Genomic DNA, 12,463 nt, shown 5'->3' on the forward strand with positions numbered 1-12,463 from the left:
GAGCGTGCTGTATGCGTAACCTCCTATCATGCCACGGAACTTCGTTGTCTTTGGTCAGGATGGGAGGGAGGGAGGGAGTGGGTGGAGTGGGGGAGATCCTATCATTTGCCTCTATGGGTGATGCCAAGGATCTGCCTCCTCTCTTTACCTGGCCCTTAAATCCTTGAGCTCCAGTTCAAACAACTTAATCGTTCGAGGGGCGGGCCGGACGGACGGCGGCGCGGAAGGGCCGCCCCCACTTTTTTCTCTGCAATGCGGGGGGGGGTGGACGAACAGCGTCGGAATGGCGATGCCGCACCTCCCCTCTGCGGGGGGGCGAAGGCGGAATCGAATGGCAGCGCTGGAAGGGCCGATGCCGCTTTCTCTCCCTCGTGCAGCGATAAGCGGCCAGGGCCGGGGCAGCGCCGCTTTCCTCTCCGCTGCAGCAGTGAACTGGACGGGCGGCGCAGAAGGGTCGATGCCGCTTTTTTCTCTCTCCCCTCTGCGCGGGGGGGGTGGACGAACGGCGGCGCGGAAGGGCCGACGCCACTTTTTTCTCTCCCCCCTCTGCGCGGGGGGGGGGGGCGGACGGACGGCGGCGCGGAAGGGCCGACGCCGCTTTTTTCTCTCCCCCCTCTGCGCGGGGGGGGGGCGGACGGACGGCGGCGCGGAAGGGCCGACGCCACTTTTTTCTCTCCCTCCTCTGCGCGGGGGGGGGCGGGCGGAAGCGCGGACGCCCTTTCTCCTCCTCTGCCCAGGGCGGCCGGAAGGAGCCGACGCACACTTTTTTTCTCTCCTCCTGTGCTGGGGCTGCGCGGACGGGCGGCCGGAAGGGTCGACGCTTCCCGTCTCTGGGTGGCGGACGGACAGACGGACGGCGGCGCAGCACTGGCCGACGCCGCTTTTTTCTCTCCCCCCTCTGTGCGGGGGGGCGGGAAGGGGGCGGATTCCCCACGCTGCCCAGGAAGGGGCCGGGAGCCGCACCACAGGCTCGAAAGAGCCGTTTGCGGCTCGCGAGCCGCGGGTTCCCGACCCCTGTGCTAGATGCTTCAAGTTCTGCACGCTACTGCTGAGGAGTGGAGGAGGGGCGTAACTAAGGCAAAAATCACGTGGCAAAATCACCAATTAGTAACTCCCTCTCGGCACACACAAATTATTAGTAACCTACTCTAGGGAACCTGTGAGAACCTGCTGGATCCCACCTCTGCCTCCCTTCTCAATGCTCTAAACTTTCTCACTTTGAAAACCTTGCACTGGACCCTGTCCCTTCTGCTTCTTCTTCTCCTTCCTTTTTCTTCCCAGAGGCTCCATGGAGCTTGTCAGCAAGAAGATCCATGACGAAAGGATGCTGTAAAAGTTTTTGATAGTAAAAATTCTGTTGTCTGCCTGCTATGTTCACTAAGCTAAGTGAGCAGTACTTACTATCAGCCAACACAATTCCACTGTGGTTCCAGGGGTATCAGCTGATCAAAGTCCTCTGCTTATGGGAATATTCTGCAGCAGAGTGAGGTAAATGCACAGGCACAACCATCTTCTATGGCAGTTACTGTGAGGAGGAAGATATATTCTGCCTCCCCAGGCAATTTGTTTGGCTTCTCTCAGCTAGGATTGCAGCAGATATGTCAAACAGGTTCAGAAGACCACCTTACTGTGTTTAACTGCAATCATGCATGATTGTTTGCCTGTCCTTCAGCCTCCTTGAACAGCTATGGAACAGCTTTGCAGCTGCACAGTAGTTATGGTGGTTCCATTTCATTTCCTTCCATCTTGTCAGCCACTTCTGCCTCTGTGCAATAGGTGAAATTGATTTTCCTCCAGGTTCATTGATGGTCAGGTTAGGCAATTCAGTAGCGTGGGGGGTGGGGGGGTGGGGGTGGATTGCAACTCTCACAAGTCTGTGCAAAAAATTGCATGTGTCAAATAACCTTGGCGATAACATGTCAATTATCACCATACAATATGACTTTCTTTTACAGTAAAGTGTTTATTGGCAGTCATTGGCTGAATGATTATTTGCTCATTGTTTACTTATGCAATTTACTGCCAGGGACTGAACTGCAAGGGGGGGGGGGAGGGACTAGGATTCAGACTGTGTAAGAACACGAATGCATGAAATGCTGATGATTGCAGAATACTGTATTGTTTGAATAGCCCAACTAACTAGTTCAAATTACTCCTGAAAAGCCAGTTGAAAAAAAGGTTCCTTGTTGACAACTGGTGAACACAGAATGTGAACTGAATCTATGAATGTCTGATTGTCTGTTTTCCCAACAATATCTTTATCTTGTCCCACCATCCTCTTTGCTTGCATCCATACATAACTGCACACCAATAGCAAGTTTGCAAATACATGAAAAATTAAAATGCTGACAATAAAATGTAATTCAAGACCTAATGTCTCCATGGTACTTATCCGTGGTGAAAATCCAGCACAACACCCAACAACCCAGAAACCATCGATTTAGAACAGTTCTCACATAAATCACATAAGTGGAGAGAACTCAGAGCCCATAAGCTCCACTATTTAATGCCCCATAATAATCAATCCACTGTTTCACAGGAAAGAACAAAAATCCTAAAGAAACCAAATGTGGATTTTTCTGACTTTGTGATTTCCAGTAAGCTTTAAATTAGCTTTAGCATTTATTTAGTACCCAACAAAAAACTGACTCAGCTAAATAACTATGTATTGAAGGAGAAAATCCTCCTATTAACTTTCTATATTTCCACTGACTGAAATTCTTGAGAGGGCCAACACAAAATCATTCTTTTAGATTTATTTTGCTAGCTTAGCAATACATAGGCATTATACTAGTTCTTGGCACAGAGATAAAGTCATTCACAGCAGTTAAACTGAAGTACCAACCATTTCTGAGCTGTTTGCGAGAGAGAGAGAGAGAGAGAGAGAGAGAGAGAGAGATCATTTTCATTTGGGTATTATTATTGGCTTAAAATCTTCACTTACGTAATTATGCAATAATAACCAAGAACTTGATTGTAACCAACTGTTAGTAGATTGTTGCTAACAAGTCAAACATGACAAACAATTCTGAGGCAATTACTGTCATTACAAGACACATTCAATTGTTCCAGGCAAAAGTAATAGAAAGTGACAGTTGTGCAGCTGGAATGGTGGTGTGGAAAATGTGATTGTTCCCAGTCACAATGGGCAGTCAGAGCTCACTATTGCATCTGTTAAATGCATAATTTGTGTCTCATAACATCTGAGTCCACTGAAAGCAAATGATATAAAATATGAACAAGCACATTTTTTAAAAAAAAATAATAAAAACAATTTTAAAATAAACCAACAAACTTGTATAATTAGTAAATCAGGATTATCAGTTTGCTCATTGCATTTTTTCTTTCTACTTGCTCTTGTGCCAAACCTTAGTAGTTTCTACATAAACTAATGCCCAAGGTGGTTCACACTGAATATAGCATGTGCATTGTTAATGTTTAAGTTACTGCGTTTTCTAGGCCAGAGTTTTGCCTATTAAGAAACACTGATTTCCAAAGTGGCCATTTTCTCCAGGTGAATTGATCTCTGACACCTGGAGACCAGTTGTAATCCCCAGATATCTCCAGCCAACATCTTCAGGTTGGCAACCATATAGTAACAGCCTGTTCAGCCACATCAAGCCCACCATAGAAACAGGGATTTTCAGGTCTGGTCAAGACAATGTATGGATAAACAAATGTGTTAAAAATTACAATATCTCCTAAAAGTCTAGTGGCATCATAGAACAATTTCTTGCAGAACCATATCTTGTTAACAACCTGGGTAAGGGCTGATTTAATCCCTAATGTTTGTGTCTGTCAGAACCAAGACTGTTTTCTCAGGATAGACCAGAAACAGCTCATGCAGCTTGCTTCTGGTGCATATGTACAAAGGGTGTCAAGTCGCAGTTAACTTATGGGGGCCCTAGTAAAGGGCTTTCAAGGCTAGTGAGAAGAAGAGGTTGTTTGTCATTGCCTTCCTCTGCAGAGTCTTCCTTGGTGGTCCCCCTTCCAAGTTCTGACTCTGCTTAGCTTCTGAGAGTTGACAAGGTGGGGCTATAGCATGTCACCTTCCCTCCCTCACTTCTGGTAGGCCATGTTATACAGAATTGATGCATGGGGTAGGGCTGCAATCACAGCAGAGCCAGTGGGTATATCACCCACCTAGTGCACTAAATCACCCCACAAGAGGAATTTTCAAAAAGTCTAATTTGTGACATAACTCCTATTTAAAGTAGGCAACATTGTTATAACAATAAGAATATTTCTGATTTTTTAAAAAAGAAATTAGAGGTTGATGATGTCTCCTAATACAAGTAGCAGCGGTTCTAGTTCCACACACCTAACCTGCCCCATTACACTCCCTTGATCCAGGTTAGATTTTTCAAATGCCCCAACGTCCATATTATACTTGTAAAAAAAATCTGCCTTTAGTTCCAAAGATTGTGGGAATAGCACAGTACATAAGAGGCAGAAAGGTAACTGAAGTAAGTTGTTATTATTTCAGGAAGATATTTCTTCAGAACATAAATAAGTTGTTCTTATTCAATGTTAACTATGTATTGATATTAAAACTCACATATGGAGTTACAGAACAGGAGTGGAGCCCTTTCTGACTATTACCAAGAAACCACTTATTTCCCACTGATTTATTTGAAGCTATGCTTTGAAATATGGTAGCCCCACCTAATGAAGAAGGCTGACTACCACTCTGCTATGCTGTATCTCTGCCTATAGCTTTGTTTTGGTGGAATCGGTACTTCATTAAAGAGGTAATAACATTTCCCCAGAGCTCTTTGTGAAGTATGCTCAGAAATCATAATGGATATTGTATTTGTGAACAGATTGCTGTTTCAAGTAGTGCTTAAGCATGACTAAAAATAGTCTTGCAAACATTACAGTTGCAGACATGCCAGAGAACTACAGGAGTAAAGATGGGGTTAACTGTTAGAGAGTTCTGAGTGTAAGATTCCAGTTACAGTTGCAGGGAAGTTTGTACATACCCTGTATATCAATCACATTTTTATCCTTCCTGCTCCAAGAAGTACAGGGCAGCACACATGGTTCTCTCCTCTTCCAGTTAATCAATATTAGGGGCCCAGCCCAGGGCCCCAGAAAGGGCCCACTGCTGCATATTAAATCTCTGTTGCAAGAAACTGGACTTTTCTTCCTGGCCAGTTAGCGACCTCAAACCCACATGAAGCAGAACCTCATTCTGCTCTACATACAACCCTTAGCAATTACACTGTCAACTAGAAATGCTGCAGGATCATGAAACTCTCAGATCCCTAATGATTAGGCTGACCAGCCGTCTCGCTTTTGGCGGGACCGTCATGCCTTTGGACAATTTGTCCCGCGTCCCGCGGGTTCTACAAATTGTCCCGGTTTTTGGGAGGCTGCTGCACTGCCTTGGGGGCACAAGGCAGTGCGGCAGCCTCCCATGCGCCCAGCCGCAGGAGCGCATGGCCTTCTGGGGCTTGCCGTTTGCCGCTCTGTCACAGGGTGGCAAACGGCAAGCCCCAGAAGCCTGTGTGCTCCTGCGGCCCTGCGCGCGCATGCACGTACGCGCGTGCAGCTGCTTCCCCGTCCCGTCCTGGATCACAAAGGTGACCATCTGGTCACCTTACTAATGATTTATCAATCATGTTTTTTCAGTTTCCAACTGAATAATCATTCCGGTGTCACTGGAATCCCCTCATGTATGAACAATACTACACATGCCCCAACAAAGTCACTATATATTTGACTGTAATCCTTGCATACTACCATTGTATTGGTAGTAATTCCCATTTAATGTGTTCTTTCTTTACTGCTTTCAATATGTGAAAAGTACACTGAACCTCAAAAAGCTCAATGGGCATTTACTCTAAAGCAGCTGAGTATAATTTCATCCAGTGAACTCATGATATATACCAGCTCCACATAAAGTCTTCACAGGTGACAAAGGCATTAATTTTCTTCAATACAGTGGTATCACTTACTCCCAGTTTGACAAAACTTTTGTGATTTTGCCATGAAAAGAAGTAACACTCTAATTAATTTTCAGTTCATCCCTGAGATTTATTCTCAGACATGCAGATGTAAATGTTCTATCTCTTTTTTCCTTTACTGACAAAGGAATTCCATTCCTGGGAAAGGGGGCAGTTTGACAGTCTTAGAGGCAGAAAATGTCCTTTTATTCTCAAAGCTGATGCTACACAAAAGAAGTAAGGAGCTTCTTCACATAAGTCTTCCAACTTGCCTCAGATAAGGAAATTAATATGCTGGATCTGCTGAAGTCCAAAGCCAGCTGTCTCTGGTCCACAAAGCCCAAGGAATCCATCTTAGGTAGTTTAAGACTTTTTCCTCACACCACAGTTACCCAATTTCACAAGTGTTTTCGATCCCATTGTTTACAATGAAGTACATCTACACTCTCTTCCTCCAAATATTGCTTCCTCGTAGCCATTTTTTTTGGGGGGGGGTCACACCAGCAATGATTCATAGCACCGCTGACTCAATTGACTCAAAAATTGAGGTGGGGGAAGGCAAGAAATTAGAAATTAAGAAGAGGAGAATGAAGCAGCAAGATGAGAGACAAATAAAATGGTGGAACAAGCACCAAAAGGGAGGTTGGGCGACCACACAGGGAATGTGGATAATGACTCACCAATTTGGCGGGAAATAAAAATTGTTTTAAGTATGATTGCAATGTGTGGGAAACTAGCTCAGAAATGTTTTAGCAAAAACAACACAGTGAAAGTATCCTCAGAAACGGCGGAGAAAAAGGTGCTTGGAAATGTTTCCAGAACCAAACGAGGAAAAATATGCAGAAGTCCATGTGTCACTGACTAGCAACTGACCAGACCAACAGGCAGTTCCAAGTTAGTCAACACGAGCACAGGTCAAACAGTCCAAGGTCAAGCACAAAGAATCAGAGTCCAAACATATTCCAAAAGCATAGTCCAAGAGGCAGAGTCCAAGGCAAGGTAACAAGTGCAGGGTAGCTCGTACTGGACCAGGGCCACAGCAGAGCATCAGCAAAACCAGCAACATATCTTGCTTCTGCAGAGAAATTGGTAGCCCTTGTTGCTTTATACTCTGCTGGGGCAGGTGGCTATACTCAGCAAAGTAGCTGGAAGAGATCCTGTGGCTAACTTACAGCTGGCAGAGATCCTGTGGCTAACTTACAGTCACTGGGCAGCCAATCTAGCAGACATCCTATGCTCTGCTAGTTCCAAGTGCAGTCGCCAGAGCCATTGGTCCAGTGGAGAGGGGAGGCCAGACAGCTGCATGCCCCTCTGTTGGTGGAACCCTCTGAACTGGTCCAGGATCGCTGTTGGTCATGGAAGATGGACTGGGGACATCATCATCTGTGCTATCTGACACTTCTGGGTCTGTTGATAGTGCAGGTCCAAAATGCCAGTTCTCCATTGGTGGAGCCGTGGGGCTCGTCTCATCCTCATTGTCAGCTGGCTGCTCTTCTTCATCACTGCTGTCAATTTCAATGGGGTGTGAGGGACAAACCACAACACCATGGAGGAAATGTTTAATTATTATCCTGGAAATATTATAAGTGACTTGTGCAGAAAGGCCCAAGTGTTAATCATGTAGTTTTCTTTCTACTTAGTCAAAGTTGCCCCTGCAATTTGGAAAGGGTGGGGAATGGGACAGGGCCAAAATAAGTATACCTTGAGTTGGGGCAGCTGCCAAAGCCCACGTCTTCCAGTGGAGTCTACTGCCTTTGTTCCCCACCTGTTTACCTCCACACTATCCAGCTGCTTGCTTGTGAACCCTTCCACCAGCCACACTCCTAGCCACACACACTGCCCAGTACTGCTAGGGCAAGAGAAGGCAGGAGGTGAACAGCAGCAATACTTCCAGCAGCAATGCTCAAAATTACTCACACTCCCCAGCATGGTTCTCAAAGGATATGTAAGAGCTGGGAGGGTTGGGAAATGAGGGAATGGGGGAGGGAGAATGCATTTTTTCTTTTAAAAATTCTTAAAAACTTTTAAAAAGATATATACAAAGACAAAAATATAACAGTAGTGGCGGATCAGCACCTGTAAACTGTTTCTCGATATCTAGCAATAACTCCATGTACAATTGTCCATATGCCATGTGTTCAAATATTGATCAAGTTCTAAGGTTTCCAATCCACTGGTTTACTGGAGGTGGGCTTTTTTCTTTCCAGTGCTGTAATATGTATCTTTTAGCTGAAATAAGGGTCCAGCGGGTCCATTTTTGTTGGCCATTGGTTAGTCACAAAGAGACAGGCAAATGGTTTAAAACGTTAAAATAGTTTACACAGACATCCTCAAAAATCAGTGAATATTCTAATACAAAATAGATATGAGTAACAACTTCTTCCCAGAAAAATATGAATGACTGGACATGCCCAAAGCATATATTTAAGGTACGTGTCCTGTGAGGGAGGATGAATGGTTGAGTATGGAGATGCAAGTGGGGCATGGTGGCAGGCAGAGGGTGTGCACAGTGCTCACCAAAACCTGGAACTGGGCTTGGAGACAGAAATAGGCTGTCTGATCTGTGATTGACTTGTATGCAACAGATCTCACGATCTGAATATATTCCCCTCTGTAAACTGGGAAGACAGGTTTTGTCTAATACAAAAGAACCATTCCTTCAGGTGAACCAGCAGCACTCTGTGCTTGATCAAAATGGTATGCTGCAATGTTTTTTTTTACATAATTCTATATTAATGCCATGTATTAGACTTCTGTTATTTCAAAATCAGGTATCTGAAGGGTACTGCCACAGGTTGTAGCTCTAAACACACTTTCATGCAAATACCTCCCATTGATATCGACAGCACTGAATGGTTTATCAAAGAGAATGTTCAACCTTGAGTTGGGGCAGCTGAACATAGGATCTTATTTGAAAACAAAGAAATCTTGATAACTCCTACAGCTACTATGTCAGACTGCACAGGGAAGCCATTAAAATCAACAAACACCAGGACAGTTTCAGCAAAATGGAAAAGAGTCTGAAAATCAATAAAACCTGGCTACCAGTACTAAAAAATACCAAAAATAAAAATCAGAAACATTCAAAGGCAACTGCAAATGAACTCTACCCAGGCACATGCTAATGAAGTTGCAAGTGAAATTGCTAATGCAGCTTCAAGTGCAAATGCAAATGAAGTTGTGAATGTGATTGCAAATGCAACAAGAAATGTAACTGTAAAATAAACTCCACTCAGGCACATGCAAATGTGCCTCACCTCCCTGTGAGGTGGACTATAATACCCCACCATATAATCACTGCATACTTTACCAGAGAGAGAAACATATTTCACTATAACATACCTCTGAAGATGCCAGTCATAGATGTGGGTGAAATGTTAGGAGAGAAAGCTACCAGACCATAGCCACACAACCCAGAAAATCCACTACAGTCAGTTGATTCCAGACATGAAAGCCTTTGGCAATCCATTCAATCCCATTGATATTAATAGGAGATATTTGAATGAAAGTGTTCTTAGAGCAACAACCTGTGGCAGCAGTCTTCAGATATCTGATTTGGAAATAACAGAAGCCTAATACATGGCATTAATATAAAATCATGACACAAACATTGCAGCATGAGCATACCATTTTGATCAAGCACAGAACAAGGAATGGAGTTCATATAAGGATTGAGGCCATAGTAGTCTCAGAAAAATAAGCAACGTGCATTTCTATTATACTCTAAGACAAAAGGTAAAACTGTTAAAACTTACATTGCTTGTTGAATTCAATAATATTAGTATTTCTTTTTAAAGGTATGAATTAAAATACCCCCCTTTCTACAGTTTCCACATTCCCTTGACCCTTGACAAAGGACAGGTGCCCTCTAAGTTTGCAGTGGCATTTGGAATTCTGGTGTCACTAGAAACCTCTGACTGAATTTTCTTTCAAAATCTCACTATCCTGAATGCTGCTGCCTTGATATAACTTTTAATTCAAAGATCATACCAACTTCTTCAGCTGTCTGAGAGTTAATAATCAGCATGTGCTGCTGATGATCTCCACTTCTTAACCTTTCCTGTTTCCAGTAGCTCTATCACGTCTACAGGCTTTAACGTTTTTAATTTTGCTGGCTTTAAAGTTTTATTAAATGATAGTGGTGGTGTTGGTTAACGGAAGAATATGTTTGAAATTGTTTTTAAGATGCTCTGTGATCTAAAAGGAGAATAAAAATATTTTAATTACCAGGCCATATGAACTATCCATGTGAGTCAACAAATAGTCTTTAGGAAAATATGGCCATTTGTCACCATCGCAGACACAGCGAGTGTCCAGTTCTCAAACCCTTTAGAAACTTTTAATATTTTCAGAAATGAGATTTAAAGGGGAATTGTCTTCAAAGGTGCAATAAGGAAATACTTCTACTCAAAAAATTCAACTTAAAAACAAGACTGTAAAAATCATTGTTTCCAGAAACAGAATTTTGCAAACCCTGCTTTTAGGTTCCTCTTTGAGATACCAGTGGTCTGACATGAAATATTACAAGCTGAAATATCCTAAGGAGAAACAAGAGAAGTGAATCAGAGCCTTAGCTGCTAGTAGGTAAGCAACAAGAGGATTCCATCAGAATGAATTAGTTTAGGCAGTTGGGTAGGAAGCTTCAGGAAAGACAGTCAATGCTTGAGTAACTGAATTGGGAATATAGCAGGCCTGCTGCCTAAAAGGGTTGCTAGGGGCAGAAATATAGAAATGTGTATTGACAGTGAAAGCTGAGCTAATTAGAAAAAACCAGGTATGAGGAGGCAACAGCTTAATGTTAATATTGGGCGATGGAAGGAGATATCTCACTAGAGTCTGATACTCCATTTCTTCACCACTTTTTGACAAGTAGTAGACCATGCTGGCAACTCCAGTAGAAAATGGGGGGAGGGGTGGGAACTGGTGCACTGGTGTTGCTTTGGTATGCATTACTTCTGCAAAACCCGTAAGTGACAACATTAGATGCTTTAAAATTTACAAAAAAAGCTATGGTTTTACTGTAGTTTTTTGTAAATTCTAGAGTTTTTTTTTACCAGAAGTGACGTCAGCACAACACCAACAAATACTCCATTTTCCCTCCCCATTTCCTCCCACCAGCACCTGAGGCACTAGTCGGTAAAGCAGCAGGATGCTGGGAAGTCTTCTGCTACAGCAGGAAGTTTGACATCCATAAAAACAACCTGTATTTTTTTTCCTGCTAATCCCAGTTAACTAGAATTTGGGATGTATTTTAGCCAAGGTTTTGGTGCATTCAAGCAATGCATCTTTAGTCAGCAGTCCATAAGTTTCCAACGTTGTTGACAGCAAATAAGAGTATGGTGCACACCTAATTTCTTTAATCATTTCTTTATCACCTCATTCTATTTTTATAGGTGGGGCTCAAAGAAAAAATGTACAACTAGTTAAAATTAATTTTAAAAAACAACTACAGGCCAACAAACTCCACTAAAATTAACAATTGTAACAGCAGAAAAACAATGAAACAGTGACCTGAGTTTTTAAAATATATAACTGGGATGCTATGGCAAATGCCTTGGAAAAGTCTTCTTAAAGTAGATGGAGAATTATCGAAAGGGGGAAAGACAAGTAAGAAACATTTTAAAGTGTACATGGTTCCTAGATCAATCCTTAACAAATCTAGACTAGTTGGAAGGCAAGATGTTTCCCTGGTTGACACCCTAGAGAGCCATTGCCAAAAAGAGTAGACAATACTGAACTAGATCAGTGGTATGATTCTGGGTACTATAAGTTCATATGTTCATAATAAATGATACAGTAGTAGAAGTATGCCATAGGTCAAAGGATATGAACAATAGAAAGGGAGGTGGTCAAGAAGATTTCATTTTAAAAAACTAAACTCACCATCTTGCTGGCCCTGGAGAGTCTGTGGACTTTGAATTCTTTCTTCAAGATTTGAACTAAGGTCAGAGTTTACTGCAGACATCCTGGTGGAGTCACTCAGATCAAATTCATCACTTTCTATAGAGCTTTCATCCTAAAAAACAAAATCCATAGTAGTTTATTTGTTTATTGAGAAAATTTAGCATAAAACAATGCATAGCTTAAAATGAGTCTCAAGAAACACTTCTGGGCTAGCAACAGACTGTCCAAAGCCTGAGGCTCACAGGGATGGTGCTGCTGCCATACCACCCCATCATCTCCATAGGACTTTCCAGCAGCTGGGGGAAGCAGAAACATCTTTTTTAAAAACCAACTGCTGGAAAGCCCTCCCTAGGGCTCAGAGTGGCATGTCCAAGGATTTGGGTTGAATTCAACTAACATTGGCTCCTCCCTAGGAATGCCCTGCCCCCCCCCCCACCGCCAGCATTGATCCATGGCAGCCCCGGCTTCCAAGTATCATTTCTGCAGAGCTGAGGGGTGACCAGACACCAGCACACTTGCTCCCCGCACTGGTAGGGTGCCCCTTATGTGGCAGAAGGAGCAAATGCGCCAGCATGAGATCGCACTGTTCCCCTAAGTTCTCCTCCTCCACC

The 12,463-nt window shown here is 43.3% G+C and overlaps 1 protein-coding gene across 4 annotated transcripts in view; it reads right to left on the bottom strand.

The window, feature by feature from the left end:
• The window catches only part of NOL4 (nucleolar protein 4), a 171,178-nt gene that overhangs the window by 83,066 nt on the left and 75,649 nt on the right, over positions 1 to 12,463 (bottom strand). For all 4 annotated transcript variants that reach the window (XR_007245470.1, XM_048507906.1, XM_048507905.1 and 1 more), the window contains exon 5: positions 11,832 to 11,964. Coding sequence is in view for 3 of the 4 variants with exons in the window: in XM_048507906.1 (XP_048363863.1) it covers positions 11,832 to 11,964 (133 nt within the window). In the remaining variant the exon portion in view is untranslated. The remainder of the gene's footprint in view (positions 1 to 11,831; positions 11,965 to 12,463) is intronic.

This window comes from Sphaerodactylus townsendi, linkage group LG09 (genome assembly GCF_021028975.2).
Source record: "Sphaerodactylus townsendi isolate TG3544 linkage group LG09, MPM_Stown_v2.3, whole genome shotgun sequence".
Classification (NCBI taxonomy): Eukaryota; Metazoa; Chordata; class Lepidosauria; order Squamata; family Sphaerodactylidae; genus Sphaerodactylus; species Sphaerodactylus townsendi.